General features: G+C 43.0%; 1 protein-coding gene across 1 annotated transcript in view; it reads left to right on the forward strand.

The window, feature by feature from the left end:
- Nucleotides 1-16,529, forward strand: part of COG5 (component of oligomeric golgi complex 5) — a 1,436,183-nt gene that overhangs the window by 20,803 nt on the left and 1,398,851 nt on the right. The window contains exons 2-3 of the mRNA XM_085654126.1: nucleotides 3,520-3,659; nucleotides 16,304-16,361. Coding sequence (XP_085510252.1) covers nucleotides 3,520-3,659; nucleotides 16,304-16,361 — 198 coding nt within the window. The remainder of the gene's footprint in view (nucleotides 1-3,519; nucleotides 3,660-16,303; nucleotides 16,362-16,529) is intronic.

The following is a 16,529-nucleotide window of genomic DNA, read 5'->3' on the forward strand; positions in this document are numbered from 1 at the left end:
AACTGATTTTGAGGGAGGGTACGCACTGGAAGCTGTGGATTTTTGGATTGACGGGGGATCAACCAGAACTACTGAGACCTCATGCACCCCTCTGGAGCGGGGCCACTCCTGGAAATGACACTGGGGTGACATGGGTCCTTGGTGCTCCATTTAGTTTTGTGTGTCGGCCTGGGGAGTCCTTTCCTGCTGCCGTTACACTGTACCACACTTAAGCACATGGTGGACAACAGCGTCCATCGTCACGCCCTCTGGAGTGCTGGCTCCTACTTAGGGGAACCATTGGGTACAATTAATTTGCTTTCTCTGAATGGAGCTGGGGGAGGACACCACTTGGAACAGTTCGGGTGAGTAATGTAGTGGACCTTACCTTGACGCACTGGCCTGGCCTTCTGACAGCTACGGGCAGATCTCAATTACCCAGGGTGTCCCGGCAGACTAAAATGACGGGTTTGCCATGGGTTACTGAAGCAAGGGGACAACTGAAGAGCGAGAGATCACAAGGTACGGCGACTGCCATTGAATGTATGGTGGTTCAGATATTGTTGGCTTTCGAAGCACCAGGCAGACTCCTGAAAGCAAAATAGACATTATATCAATAGAAGTTAATTTGCTGCATGCAGACCCTGCGAAGTCGGCGACTGGTCCCTCATAACTTAAGACAGTTGAAGAATTAAAAATTTACATCTCGGACCTGAAAGTAAAAATAGGCTCCCTGACTGGCTTTGTCCACAGACTGGACATTATGGTGAAGGATGCAGAGTGAAGATCCTTACAAAATAATTTCTTTTAGTGGGATTCCCTCATAGGCAGAATCAAGCCCAGAGCTTTTCTAGGAACATTGGATCAGAGTCCACCTTAAACCGGATGGCCTATTTTTGTGTTTAATCATAGGGCTCTGGGACCTCCTCCGCCTGGTGCATTCCCTAGAGCAGTCATTGCTACATTTGTCAACTATAGGGAGTGATGCCTCATCCTTCAGCATGCCAGGAGAATTGGAGATAAACGTTTGGAGACAAGATAATAAATAAGAGTTTTCTCTGATTATTCACAAAAGCTTTGAAAAAAGATAAGCAAATTCTTTGAAGCTGTTAAAAATAAACTAAGGGCCATGAATACTGAATGTTGCTGTGAATGAAGCTAGATGTTATATATTATGGACGATCATACTTTTTTGCTTCTGCAGATGAGGTTTGGGACTGACTGGAGCTAGCAGACAGGCTGGGGAGAGTGCCTCAACGGCCCAGAGCCTGGAGTTCCTGCTGAAGGGTTAAACACTCAGATTTTACATGGCTCTAGACATTCACTACGTTTCCGGAAGGCCTTGAAAACATGGCTTTTCTCTGCACAATAACCGTCACAGTGTGGAACATCATTCTTTTGGTTCTCAGCTAGCGCCAAGTTGTCTTATGGGTAATCAATCACTCTATAAAAATAATAACATAACATAAGTGGTGGTCGGAGATCATGGGATGCTAGGAGGCCTTCTCCCTGCTTTGGGGAGCAGGCCTGCAGCTAGTGTTGATCAGATCCCCACGTAACCTCCAGACACCATATCAAAGGCCTGATCTCTTCTGATAGATCTAGGGCCTGATGTACAAAAGCGTTTTCCCCATTCTGTGTCAGTGGGAAATTGAGTTAGTACATAAGGGCCCTAGTGTGGAATGTATATACTTGGAAGATGGTAAACCTCCTTTCCCTCAGTCTGTGGCATCAGCTGTAGAAGAAATGTGATTTAGGAGAGGTGGAGGGAATTTCGAGGGTCAACCGTCTATCCAATAAGGAAGCTGGGTGAGGACCCTTCTGAGTTCTCATCTGCTTATTCAGTTTAACCAAAGGGAGTCTCGATATGTTGGGTCCCAGGAGTACACTTCCAGCACCAATATTTTAGCACTGACCTTGAAGGGAGCTCTGTGCTGGGATACGGATTGCTTGATGGTGAATATATGTTTGTTAAGCATCTGTGCTCCAAACCAGGACGACATAGCCATTTTCTGGTCCATATTGGATCTGGGAGCCCATTATCTGGACTTTCCAATGAGTTGAGCTGGTGATTTTAACTCTATTCTGGAAGGAACTATCATGTAAAGACACCCTCCAGAAACCGCACAAAACCAGCTATGTCCACAGCACTGATTGAAGTTGTGAATGAATGGGGATGCACAAATATATGGAGACAACTTTACCCAAACCCAAAAGAATTCTCATGTTAGTCAGCTACACATAACACACAGCAGATTAGACAGAATATTGATCTCCCAGTCGATTGGCTTGAAGGTTAACAATATTCAGTATTTAAACCGTTATCGATCATTCACCCTTTTTGCTGGAGCTCAGTGTTGAGAGATGTAGGGCAAGTGTGCCTACCTGGAGATTATGTCCACATACATTAACTGTCACAGCATCCAGTTCGGACGTTGGGGGTAAGGCTATCCATATTTTTTTTTTCCATTATTGGGAATCAATAAGAATAGTACTATGATGGTTTTAGAGCAAAGACCCGGATGCAAGATACCCTGAAAGTACATGAGGACAGACTAAACCTGCTACAGAGGCAAGAACCACTCCAACTCTAAGATAAACTTAACTGTCTAGAAATCAAGAGGGTGTTGGGTGAGACATGGGATGTGCTTGACAGATTCACAATGAAAGATAAGACAACACCTAACAGTGGCGTAGCATAAGCCCCGTGGTGCGAGTGGTCCCCCGAACAGCGGGAATGATGGGGTGGGGAGGGAGATCCCCCTGCGGACTGGTATAAAACATGCAAGCACTAACTCCATGATAGTATGCTTGAGCTGTATAATGTAGCCAAGCAATGTGGCAGTTTCCCAATATCGAGGAGGGAAGCTGTTATACCTATGTTGTTAAAGCCTGAAAAGAACACTCTAGACCTATCTTCCTATAGACCCCTGTACATGATGAATACTAATATTAGAATTCTTTGCAAAGTAGTAGCGAATAGGCTGAAGGGGAAAAGTAGAGAGCCTAGTTCATGAGGATCAATCTGGATTTATACCAGAACATAGCACCTCCATGAAAAAACACAGACTAATCCTGAACAAAGTATGGATTTAGGAGGAGATTCCAGAGTTTGGATTCTACTCCAACCCCACAGCTAAACTGAAAAAATTATAGCGTGGCACCTGGCAAGCTACCCATTTGCCCCTTTTGTTTGCACTGGCGCTTGAGCCTTTGGTGAAAGTGCTCAGAAACCGGCTGCAGGGATGGCCCATCAAGGTGGCTGGAGTAGAGCATATTGTCTCAATGTACACCAACAATACGTTGATCTATGTACCCACATTGAGCAATTCCACTGGTCCTGTTTTATTGAAGTATTGGCTTCCAAAAAGTGGCAGTCTAGAGCCCTTTTTTCTTATTTCCTCACAGTGCTCTTACTTGCTATGCCTCCTTCATTGATAGCTTTTATGAACAGCTCTGCCAAGTTTTTAACACTGTTGCATAGGCATTGATTTATAGATCATAAAATGTATTTCTTTTCTTTTCAATTTTGTCTTTCAGACTGCTATGCTGATTTTTTGAATGAAGACTTTGATGTAAAGACCTATACTTCCCAGTCCATTCATCAAGCTGTGATTGCCGAGCAGTTAGCAAAGCTTGCACAGGGCATCAGCCAGCTGGACAAAGAGCTTCACCTGCAGGTAAGTGTCTCTTGCATACTGGTTAAGTGTTTACCAAAGCACTATCTGCACCGCTTTTGAACAATAAAAGTCAAGCGCAACTTTTTTTCCTATGTCTTAAGCACTCATTAAAATGTACAAACCGCAGAAAAGCGATCATACAAAAATCAAATTCATTTAAAAAGCGTTGAACTGTGACAGAGTACAGCTGATAAATCTACAGAGCAGGAAGTAACCTAATCATCTAACATCTGAAGAAAGCATAAAACAACGTGACTTCTTTAAAAATTATGAAATCTCAATAAAGATGATAAAAATGCATTGTAAAAACTTGATATTTGCAGAAACAAGTAAAATGCAGCAACAAATGACTAGAAACTCCTTCATAAGGACAAAAGCTTTCATCAGAGTGACGGTAGTGTACTAAAGGCAACCATAAGCTGCAAACAGTACCTGACCTAAATCAACAAGCATTTGCAATGCAATAGGTCTCGCAGTTACACGAGTTAAAGCTATTGGCATTGTAAATGACAATGCCAATAGGCATTGTTATTTGCAATGTCAATAGCTCAAACTCGCGTAAATGCGAGACCTAATGCATTGCAAATGCTTGTTTGAATTTACACTCCGCCTAGGTATACACTTTCAACATGCAGTGTATTTATTCCCTGTACACGGATACCTCTATATATATGAACTGCAGTTTCTTTTTACTGTCTCTCTTCCTCCACATGCACACCCTATGTCACCCCCGCCCCCACCCCCAGCGTGAGAGGGCCCGAGTGCAGCTGTCGCTCTCACCCTGCTGACCTGACCCCGGACTCGTCGGGGTAAGCACAGCACAATGGAGCGGTAGTTGTCATGGCACAGCACCGTTCAGCTCCAGGTCTCGTGCGGGGTAAAAACAAGGTGAGAATCGGAGTACTCGCATCATCGAATAGCGTGCCCACGTTGGCCGTCACCAGCAGCATCCCGGTGCCCGAACATGCTCCCTTCACCGCCATCCTCCAGCAGACAACTCGGGCAGCAGACGCGGGGAGCCCGAGCAGCGCAATCTGCAGTACACCGCGGCTCTCTCCAGAGCAGCCTCAGTGCCGCCGGGGAGAGCCCTGGGGCTTCCAGGTGGGTGACCCCAAGGAGGGAGATCCCAGGAAGGGAGGGAGGCTCAAGGGGTAGGAGAACAGCCTGGGTGGTGCCAGATCTTGGAGTAGAGCAGCTGCGGTGCCCGCGGGTAGGGTCTGTCTGCGGGTCAAGGCTCCGGCTGCCCCTAGACGTCCCCAGCCGTGAAGTGCCTCCCGGAGCCAGGAAAGTTCAGCCCGCTCCTGCACCCGCAGCAGCCTGCACATTCCCTGCTCATCATTGCAAGTTTCTCTGGTCGTCGCTGCTCCTCATCGGGGGAGGAGGAATGGGCTGTGGGGGCGGAGCCTGCCCTGCACCAAGGAGAGCCCTTCCGTGGGAAAAGAACAAGCACCGGGGGCGCGCGCGGCCCTCTGTGCACGCACTGAACGGATCCGGCCTTCGCGGAGCGCGCGCCCGCACACATCCAGGAACACCGGTATCCTTCCCCTGGAGGTAGTGCACGTGACGTCACAACAGCTCTTAAGGGCACTGGCAAAGTGCTTGAGGAATCCCATTAGTGTTTGCTACTCGGAGCCTCGAGAGACCGCACTGACCTGTTCTCCTCAGTCAGGTACTTCTCTTCCCGGAGCTGCACACCCCGATACAGCCTTAGCTTATGCAACAAGAGCTGGTAAGTGGGGCATGCTGTACGTTTAAAGCGCGCCGCGCTTGGAGCGCACGTGTGCATTTAAAAAAAAAAAAAAAAATTGCATGTTGTACATTTAAAGCGCGACGTGCTTGGAGCGCATTTAAAAAAAAAAAATTACATGAGGCTGGTGTTGCATGTTGTACATTTAAAGCGCGACGCGCTTGGAGCGCATTTAAAAAAAAAATTACATGAGGCTGGTGAGGACGAAAGTGAAACTGCTTGCTGGCTTGCGAGGGAAGGGGGACAGGAGATGTGCACGCCGCGTGGCTGTAAGCGCGTACACCAACTCAAATCCGCCAAGAGCCTGCGCGTGCCCATCTCCTGTCCCCCTTCCGAGGCAAGTCAGCAACAATAGATCTCGCTGGCGATAGCAGCGCTTCGCGCTGCGTTCGCCAGGCGAGACCTAAAAAAGTAAAGCCCTTCCACAGTGCTCAGGCACCAACGTCAGATGGGGATCAAGACCGCAGGTCTTTAAAATTGCAATTGCCTTTCAGATATCTTGTATAATTCCCTGAAAACCGGTCCCAGGATATTTGTTTCCGGTCCAGGGAGGACCTGGCTTGGTAGTTTGGGCTGGACCTTTCCTATTAGGAGTAGGGGCAAGACTGATTTGCTTATGGCTGTGTCCAAACTGGGGTGGCGTAGTATGCAAAAGAACGATGGTTTTAACCTGATCTCTTTACTGGGGGTGAATGTTTGATTGATTCAGCATTCCATCCATCATTTGTTGCCGCAGCACTTTTCACCCTATGTGGGATGGGTATGCTATGAATGTCAGCATAAAAACTACAGATGGCATGAAAGTTTGAGACCCTTCTGTAATATGAGTACTCCTTGTTAACTCATTCACTAGCTGTAATCGAACTGACCGCCTGCCAAATAAACTTTAGGTTGTGCTTTTGTGAAGCCTCTGTTAAACTATCCCAGTTCGATTTTACTAATTTTATAAACAGACTTATAATGTGCTTGGCAGGATTTATCCTTCTCAGTATGTCTAGGTTGGCTAATGCTTCCCGGAAGCTTCTGTTGGCGAAGGAACATGAAATGCCAAAACCAATGAGGAGACGTTGCTAGCGGTAGCACTGCATTTTTAATGCAGTGACACAAACCAATATAGTACTGAGAAATTTACAGCGGACTAATAGTGTCCATTAAACAAGCCACACATATATGAAGATTCGATTTTACTAAATGCTCCCAAAATGTTGATGGAGAGGGGTGATTCCACACTTACCTCCATCCATGGTGCTGGGTTAAAGGGCGACAAATATACTCCGCTGTTTTTCGAACAAAAAGCATAGAGGGCAAAAACGACGTGGTTAAAAGGTTGTGACCTCCAAAATTAGCATCCCAAATATCAAACATAGTCAACTGTTGAGGCACTACCACGGCCAAAGGACGTTGCCAATCAGTAGTTTGGAAGGAATAATTCTTGTGTGCATTTATAAGATCTCGGGCCAAAATATAATTGCCTGAGCCTCTATGATCAGTGCTTCCAGAAGATACTGTAGAATATATAGGATTATCAGGTGAGCAAATATCAAATGTATTTGCAGATAATTTACCATTAAGATCTCCACAAATAATCAAAATTTCAGATTTTTAAAAGATTTTATTATAAGTCAAGCTATCAAATTTAAACAATAGTTGAAAATTGGGATTATTTGGATTTATAAAATCGTTCTTATAAAAATTAAGTACAAATAAGACTCCTTAAGTCTGCTAATGAGAAAAGCTTGGAACTACACACATGTAATTTCCAAAGGAGTATGCTTACCAGTTAAAGAAAGGTTAAACGAAACAGTTAGACACCCCCTGCCCTTGGCTCTGCCAGAACTTGACCGGATGGCTGGGTTTGACAACCGTAGAAATCCAACATTGAGAATAGTGGTAACAGACCACATTTCCTGTAACAAAACTATGTGAAAATTATTAATCAAAGAAATCCAGGCAGATGGAGTGAACTTAGTCTGAATTCCTGCAATATTCCAGCTAATGAGGTTCACTTCTTTGGGACTGAATTTAGAGCCAAAGAATAAAATTGCGTAGCCAATTTGGGTGAAAGCACATTACAACAAGCATTAGTAAAGCCAATGAGTTGCGCCTATGCAAGATCTATTGGCTTTGTCAATGTTTTTTTAAAATGTTGCACAGTGGTGTGAGCTGTTGTGCTACATAGTTTAAAGAAAGAAGAAAAAAACAGCGATATGACCGCACCGCATCATACCACTTTTTTTCCTCTTAAGCTATGCTCATACAGACAAGTTAAAATTGTTGTTTTTCCTGCACTTAATAGGCAGTTTATATTCCTCAACAAATGCCCATTACAGTTACCAGCGTGCCAAAGTGTAGCTAGCTGCAACACTTATCATTGAGAGGCTGTGGTGTTACAGCCAGAGCTGCAGACTTTGCAGCTGGGGAACCAGATTCGTATCTTGATGTTGGCTCAACAACCTATGATTCTGGATATATCGTTTAATTTCCCTGTGCCTGTAAAAATGAATGTGTAAATTAACTGGTGGTCATGGAAAGCAATCCAAGTCCTTCCAGTCTACTTCACGCTTTATAAAACAAGCTATGCGGGATGGGGAAGAGGCATGCAGTGACGGGAGTGAGGTGGTGGGAGAGACAGGCCTGCAGTGAACTGGGATGGGACATGCAGCGAAGAAACTGAGGTGGTGGTTGAAACGGGTAAGCAATGAACAGAATGCGGATACTGAAAAGAAAAAAAAATTGTATTTCAAACAAGTTAAACTTATTTTCCCTATACTTAATATGCATTTTATAGTCCTGAACAAATGCCTATTGCAATTGCCAGCGTTTAAGGTGTAGCCCACTGAGCATGAAGAGGCTGTGACATTTCAGCCAGAGCTGCTGATTTTGGAGCTGAGGAACCAGGTTTGAATCTCAGCGCCAGCTCACTAGTCTGTGATTTAGGGCAAATAATGTAATCACCACGTGCCTGTAAAAATTATTATGTCCTTCTGTAATGTAACTGGCGCTCATGTAAAGCGCTCCAAGTCCATCCAATGGACTTTGCGCTATATAAAACAAGCTAAGATGGAGGCAAATAGCGACTGGGTGGGGAAGCGACATGCAGTGACGGGAGCCAGGAGGTGTGCAGACCAGGCCAGCAACAAACTGGGAAGGGGCATGTGTGGAAGGGGCATGCAGTGATGAAAGTGAGGTGGTGTTAGAGACAGGCAAGTGACAAACAGAATGTGGATGCTGTAAAGTAAAGTATGTTACAAGTGCGCAGACAATGGAAGGACACTGGCCGCTGGAAACAGAATTTGGTCCAAGCTCCACAGCAAGGACAAAGACGTGAAGCTGAGCAGGGAGCTGGGGGCAGGAGGAGGCGATGGCCAACAGGAAGAAAGTATACAAGTTTGATGTGGGAGCCAACCAATGGTAAGTAATGGGCATGCTGTAAGATTTTTTTTCTTTCTTTTTTACAAGAGATTTTGCAAGCGCTGTGTAGGCGAAACCTAAAAAGTTGGGATCACTAAAGGCTCAAGTCGGTCCACTACGGATAAATTCTGAAGAGCCAAAAATCTGTTGCATAAAACAATATCATTAGCGGCTGTAAAGGGACTAGGCGTTTTGCCTTGTGCTATATTGTTTCTATCTAATGAAAACGACTGATGGAGTAGTCTGGGGGGGGGGGGGGTCTGTAAAAATAGCCCAGCAGAGGTGCTAAACACTACTTTGTTTGTTGGCTGCAAACTGGTTGCAAAATAATAGATTATACATGTAGATAGGGATTGTAAAGTTATTTACAATAGAATCCCCTTCCAAGGATTTGTTGAAGGGGCCCACCCAAGGGACTCTACTAACAGAAATATGATTAGTTAGATTTACAAATATTGAAACCCTTATGTGTAGATAACCCATGTAAAACTTCATCCTTTGGTTGATTAGCGTCTTCATTAGTGACAGCTGTCAAGGCTGGAACATGAGCTAATATTAAAATATACAGGCAGGTCTAAGGAGGCAAATTAAGGTAGCCAGGCACATTTTAAATATATTAGCAGCAATAGGAATAAGTTCCCGTCTTCTATTGCTGGAGCGTTTATGAGAAGGTCTAACATGGCTGTTGCGGACATTGGTCCCATGAGCAACATAAACTGTCTCACAGTAAATGAAGACTTTGTGTTTTTTCTGGTGAATGATGTGAATTTAGGAGCGGAATGAATGGAGGACGAGAGGGGGCTAATGAATGGATTGTGGGAGAGACAAAGGAAGGGCCATAAGGAACAGATACTTAATCACCAACAGCTCATACTGAACTTAATCTGCAGTTGGTGTATTCAGGTCGTTGATAATTTGACTGTAGTAGGTCATTCAAGAGATCCTCAACCCAGAGGTATAATTGGATCACTAGAGCAGATGCATCAGATCTATACGGTGGCAAAATGTCCATTGTTCCACTTCATTCATCTTGTTTTTCCATCATTTTGCGTTTCACCACTGACTGGACAGGGGGCGATTGAGCGTCGAAGCCACCAGGTAATTCCAAAACTGAGTTATCAATATTTGTGGGGCTATTGCACTGGATGGAAATACTAAAATAATCAATCTGTGCCGAAGTAAAAGGGCCTTCCAGCAACAATCTCCTTTCAGTAACTGTAATTTCTTTAGAGATCACTTCTACAGCCTGTTCTAAAACGTTTTCTATTGCACAGGTCGAGCAGTACTAGATGCTTACCCAATATGCAGGCACATTTGATTGGAAGAGGGCAGATGAGAGGTGGCCCAGCTCAACCTCTGTTGGCCGCTGACTGACGCAGACGGTCCCGCTGTTTGCCAGGTCTTTGCTCAAGCGCTTCATGCACTCGTCCCGCTCCTCAGTGTATAGTTGAGTTCAATGTTTGGACTCAAATGAATAGTAGTTTAAATTCCTCTTTGAAGGTAAAGTCTGATTTTTAGATTACAATTTTGAAAATGCCACCTTCAGAAAGTTGGCTTTTTCCTTCTCAAAAGCTGCTAGGACCTTCTAAAAGTTTCCAGCTGCTTGGGTCTATTAATGGCTCCCCCATTAATAATACGTACCTGGCCCAAACAATACCGAATTAGATGTGGGCAGGATGGGCCATCCTGCCAGGATGGTTAGGTGCTGAGCTGGTTCCCGCTCCACGTAAATTTAAAAGGGCTTTCCTCCAGCACACTCAAAGAAACCTAATACTATTCTTTTGTGATCCTAGACTTCTTTGAGCCTTGGCAGGGAAAGGGAACCATATGTGGACGTAGCCTAGAAATTCTCCCCACTTCAAAGGATGGCATCAGGAATAAATATTGGACCTCCTGAGCCACTCTTCTGGACCTGCGGACATTACAGAACTGTTCTGCTTTGTCCCCTAGAGGACTTCCCTGCTGCTTGCAGTCTACCTGCTCTCTGCAAAGGAAGACTGGACCTGCTCCCTTCATTGGAGGATACCTGAATGACTCCAGGGGTTAGTTGACTGACCTCACCTGACTGAGAGGTGTGGTGCAGCGGCCAGGGCAGTTGACTTCGGAGCACAGGGTTCATAGTTTGATCCCCGGCGGTAGCTCAGCTCAGTACCATGTGACTCTGGGCAATAGCTCACTTAATTTCCACGATGGCCCCCAGCGCCTTGAGACCCGTAAGGGTAAGTAGCTCGCGCTTTACAAAAACGGATTTACAAAAACGGATTTACCTCCTGTTCTGAGCTTCAGGAACACAACAAGCTCCAGAGGCCTCCCTACAACTCATCGCAGCAAGTGGACCTGCAACTATCCCTGCTGGCCTCTGCTAGAGTGAGTCACTGATCTCCCGAAGAAGTGCCTCCCCAGATCTTGGTCCCTTGACTGGCATCAGATTGCACTCCTTTACAATAAAAGGAGATATTCTAAAGTTTTAGACTCTTTGCATCAGACTTTGAGAAGGTAACTTTTTCAGCGGGACTAACCTGCTCCCTGTATCTTGCTCACACTGCATCATATTCTGTCTGAACTTGTGATTCACCTCTTCTAGTGCATCCAGATGACTGCGAATGGCACTTTGTGCTTTTAGGTGACCTATTACTGTGTCTGTAGTGCATAAATACTTAACACAATGCCGCTAAGTTAAGCCTGTCTGCTTTTGTGCCAGTCTACCACAGGGTTCAGCACAGGTTAATTCAGTGACTTTTCTTGTTCACTCTGACAAGGATTGTGGGTATTGCCTGAATGCTGCTTCCACCCCTCTCAACAAATAACCCGTTTTCTTGCAGCATATTAAAAAATAGTCTGCACAAAAAGGCTGGAATCTGTACATGGCAAACCTGGTGATCATCTAAAATACTTAAATAGTGTATTGCCCCCAAATACACAATTAATTTTCATAGTTATTTCATAATGCAAAGTTATTTTGGCTGTGTTTGGTCATTTTTAACTTTCGAAATTTACCGTGACATCTTTTTGTATGGCTTTTGATGCTGCAATCCATATTTGTGAGTCTTTCTTTTGTATATATTTTTGAAACCTAGATTTTCACGTTCAAGCTCAACATGTAATAACAAAGCACATGTACTTAAGTACTGTAATGATATTTCGGAATTCTAGTGGCTAAACGTCACTAGAAATTCACAGTAGCACAGTATATTTTTTGCATATGATTGTGTTGTATTTTATATTTCTAAGTTGCTGAAAACCCATAATTCACGTCAACAATTAAGTACCAGTAATATTTTAAAACCAAGAAAATGTGATAAACACGCAGATCATGTTATGCAAATATGGCTATCTAGAGAGAATATATGACTAGTAACCAGTTACCACATATTGTAGTCCTATATTGGTACAGAGGGGTGCTAATCACATGCAAAATGACAAGGATTGTAAGAGGCATGTACGTTTTATTTGAACCAAAATATACATGATGAAAACAGCAAAGCACTTCAGCTTGTTCAATTAACGACTTCTTTAATTATTGATTTCTCAAACTTGTCCGTTGCCTTCTTCTTTTATGATAGAAGAATGCCTTTTGGATGTTTGCATTTGATTTGCTCGGTCATAGATATAGAGCCACACCCTTCACATAACTTCGTGGTTATAAACTTGAATAATGTTAGTAACTTGTTTTCATCTGTTGGTATGTATCCTGACTTGGTGATGGTTGAGTTCTGCTTTATCTGGCCTGTGCCATAACAACCTGCTAAAAGAACCAGTCTGTATTGGGAACTTCATTCAGGCGTACTATGGTAAAGACCAGATAGTGGCAGGTACAAATCAAAATACAAAGTAGCTATGGAAATTATTTTTGGCATTCAAGTTAGGTGCGAAACATCCTGCGAGTAGAATTGTAAACTTTTATCGCTTTCTGCAGGTTAGCTATGGAGACATATTGCAATATGTGCAAACTCTGTCTTTTTATTTAGGCTTCTGCCATTATTTAAAAAAAAAAAGTACAGAAAGTATTTTTGCCTCTTTCCCTTAAACTGTGTAGAATTTTGTTTGCATGATTAGACTTAATAAATTGGGCATCACTCCATTACAACTCTCCTATAGGAGGAGCATATTGTTCCCCAGAGTGAAAGCTAAACAATATTGTGCATGCTGTTAACAAGCATATGGTAAAGCAAATAGGTCTTGGCAACCTGAGAGCTATTGGCAAAGTCAATGTTAAAGTCTTTTCACCATGTTGAATGGCAGCACGTCTGCTGTTCAGCATGGCTGAAAGCGAAGTAAACAAGCATGACGCCTAAGCCTATAGATGTGAGTTAACTGGGTGCATAATAATGTTTTAATTGCAAAATCGTTAACAACTAATAAAAAGATCATGCCTGTTTTGAAATGTTTCCAGAGCATTCATCAAGAAAACACCTTTTATAAATTTTTATTTTTTACAGTTTGTTACTGCTCAAACTGGACCCAAATGTTTTCTTGGTGCTGTACATGAGCACCAGTTGCATTCATTTTTAGGAATAGAGAAGGTGGTTAGCTCAGAATCACAGGATATTGAGCCGACGACGTGATTCGAACCCAGCTACCCAGAGTCAAAGTCAGTCGCTCAAGGAGTTACTTCACATCCTCTCCTAGTGTTTATAAAAGGAAGCATAGGGGAATAGGAAAAAAGAAAGCTTTCAACAAATTGAAGGCAAGCTTTACTACTGCACACGTCGGGTGAAAATAAATGCGGGCGGTGGCAAGCAGCAAACATTGCAAGTATAAAACTAGCTTGTATTTGCCCAGAATTGCAGGATATTGAGCCAGCTGCCTAGACGCAAACCTGGTTCCCCAGCTTTAAAGTCAGACAATCAAGAAGGTACGCCACATTCTCCCCCAGTGCTTATAAAAAGAAGCACAGGGGAACAGTAAAGAGGAAAGCTTTTAACCAACTAGGAGGCATGCTTTTCTACTGTACACACTTATAAAACAAATCACATCAACAGAACGAGTAGTTTTGTAATCCTTGGTGGAAGTTTAAATTGGTGATGCAATCGAACTTTGGTCATAAATCAGACTTAGAGCATGCATTGAAATCTGACTTGTGTTGCAGAAGCAAAGCGCTGTCACGGTCCCTTCCCATGTGCAGCCCTTCTTAAGGAGGGCGAGCAAGTCAAGGGAGCAGTAAAGCTGGAATGATATTTGGAGGAGGGTGAAGGCAGGTGGGAGGAGATGGGCAAATGAAAGCAGGAGCACTGTGTAGAGTGCTGAAAAACAAAGGAAAAAGTAGGCTCAAATCTGTCTAAAAACGGGAGCAGTGGATGTTTACAAGTACTTGGTCCATGCTCTGAGGGAGGGCTTAACACAAGAAGAGGCATGCCAAGGACAAATGGTGACAATAAATATGAGACAGACGATGGAGCGAGGAAATGGGAAGCCTGTGGGCAGGCTGAAACCCACAGATTAAACACAACACATCTCTTCAAGACGGCACATGTGCTGTCTAGCCGAAATCTAAAAATGTTCTCCAATATTCAATCACTTGACCTCTTTAGCATAACTTTTTTCCTAATTTGGATGGCTCCTTGCCAGAATTTTGCTATTTAATTGTTTTCTGTAATTGAGCCCACTTTGTACATTGGCCTTCAATTTAAACTGCATCTTTACAGTAACGAAGATGCGTCTGGTGTATCTCCTTCTGAGTTTGTTGTATAAAGCACAAGTAGTTGTGTCTTTCAAGTCTAACATAAAACAAATTCCCTTTTCGCTCCTAATTATGCCTATATTCATGTGTTCTACATGAGTAGGGCAAAGAGAATAAGAACAACTAATCCTGATATGTATTGGAAAACAAATGAACATAATCATACACCTATTTAATTATAATGACGAAAATTAGCTATGTAACCATCTATTTTTATGAACTGTCAATAGTGTAAAAAATATTTTCTTGTAATCAAAGGGAGTTTGTTTTGTATTAGACTTTATACTACCCTGTCCCTTTTTTCTAAATAAGGGTGACTTTCTTGTGTTTTTGAGTGTTGTGTCTGTTAAAATACGTTTTATGCATACAGCTAAAATATAGTTATTTATATATTTTTTTCACACACTGAATTTATGGTGTTGCCACTTGACACATGCTTCATTTATGAGCATGATTTGTAAAAATGCTTATTTGCAGAAGATGTTTGTGAAGTGATCTTCTCCCCTCTCTTTACATTTATATTTTTGTTAAGTAGCTTTTAGCCAGGTCTAATTTGGTCATTAAGATGATCTAACTGTCTCTGGGCAATTTCTCACTGTGATTGATCATGGGGCGTTCATTTTTTTATTATTATCTCCGGTGTGTTAAGGATATGTTGTGGGCCAAGTGTTTGTTAATGGGGCCCTATTTTCGTAGATACCTTTTGATGGGTTGCCCAGCACTGGGATGCTTCTAGTCCTAGAGGGATTGATGGAAGGGACGTTTTTGGTAATTGCCATGATGGAGATGAAGTCATTCTGGGATGCGATATGGTAGTTCTGGATTTCCATTCAACGAGCTACATGGCATTAGCAGAAGTATTGGGCACCTATTGTAAAAAAACTGTCAGTCTCAGATGACAAAGCTGTTGATGGTCTGAGGTGTACTATTGTGTTGTAGCATTTTTTATAGCGCTTCATACCACTGATGAAGTTGCATAGGTTTTTGAAGGTATCCGAACATCTCGCTTAGATTTCTACTATTGTAAACTTGAATAATCTGTCTTTTAATTGGTACAGATATTTGTTTGTTGCATCACATTTGTGTTCACATTTCATTTCTAAACTTTATGTGGTAATCCGAGTTTTCCTGAACGTTATTCTTTTATGGTGGTTCATTACGATTTGGTTGTTACTGTTATTCTCTTGTGCATGTCGACAACAACAGTTTATGGGTGTCGCTTAAGTGTGAATTCTTTGAATCCTTACATCATACACGTGATGCAGCGCCCCTGGTGTTGGATGGTGTTTTGTGTGGGTGGGAGGGGAGTTATTTCCAGTGTGAGAGTGCTTCAGACGAGGTGGCTGGGATGGAATGGGGGTGCAATTGTGTTGGTGAGGGGAGTCTTGAATTTTGGATGAAGTTTCTTGGGGGTCCTGAGGTATTGCAGGCATCCAAAATGTTATCATTTTGATGTACCAAGATGACCACAATCAGAAGGTATATAGACACCAGGGCTCTGGTCATCTGATCCTTACTTTGATTCACTTGCTACCGATTGTGTGCCAGATCAGAAGATAATGTGCTGTTGCAAGTGAGTGGAGGGAAGAAAGATATCAAACAGATCCTTCCTAAAATTCTTTCGATGGCAATAATTTTTCACTGTTTATCAACAGTATTGATCTATTCTGCACCTGTTGTATAGGCAGTTTCTATCATGTGGTGGAAAGAAATCAATTAATATTTTACCTAATGTAATTGTAGTTTTTGAAGTATTTGGCCCATTTATTAAATTGATGACTGAACTTTAATTGTCTTCTTGCTTAGGTTGTTGCAAGACATGAAGACTTACTGGCCCAAGCAACTGGCATTGAGTCATTGGAAGGTACGTTTCTACAAGTCATTGCTACAGAGAACCAAATCAAAGTGATTTTTTAGAGTCTCTCTAGAGAGGTGAAATTCGGCACTGCGTCATGCTCTGAGTTTTGGAGTTGCCTGACTCCACAATAGCACCGCCATACTTGTGGTACCTTTCAGGTACTTGTAGACTGTT

Source organism: Triturus cristatus, chromosome 4_1 (genome assembly GCF_964204655.1).
Source record: "Triturus cristatus chromosome 4_1, aTriCri1.1, whole genome shotgun sequence".
Taxonomy (NCBI): domain Eukaryota; kingdom Metazoa; phylum Chordata; class Amphibia; order Caudata; family Salamandridae; genus Triturus; species Triturus cristatus.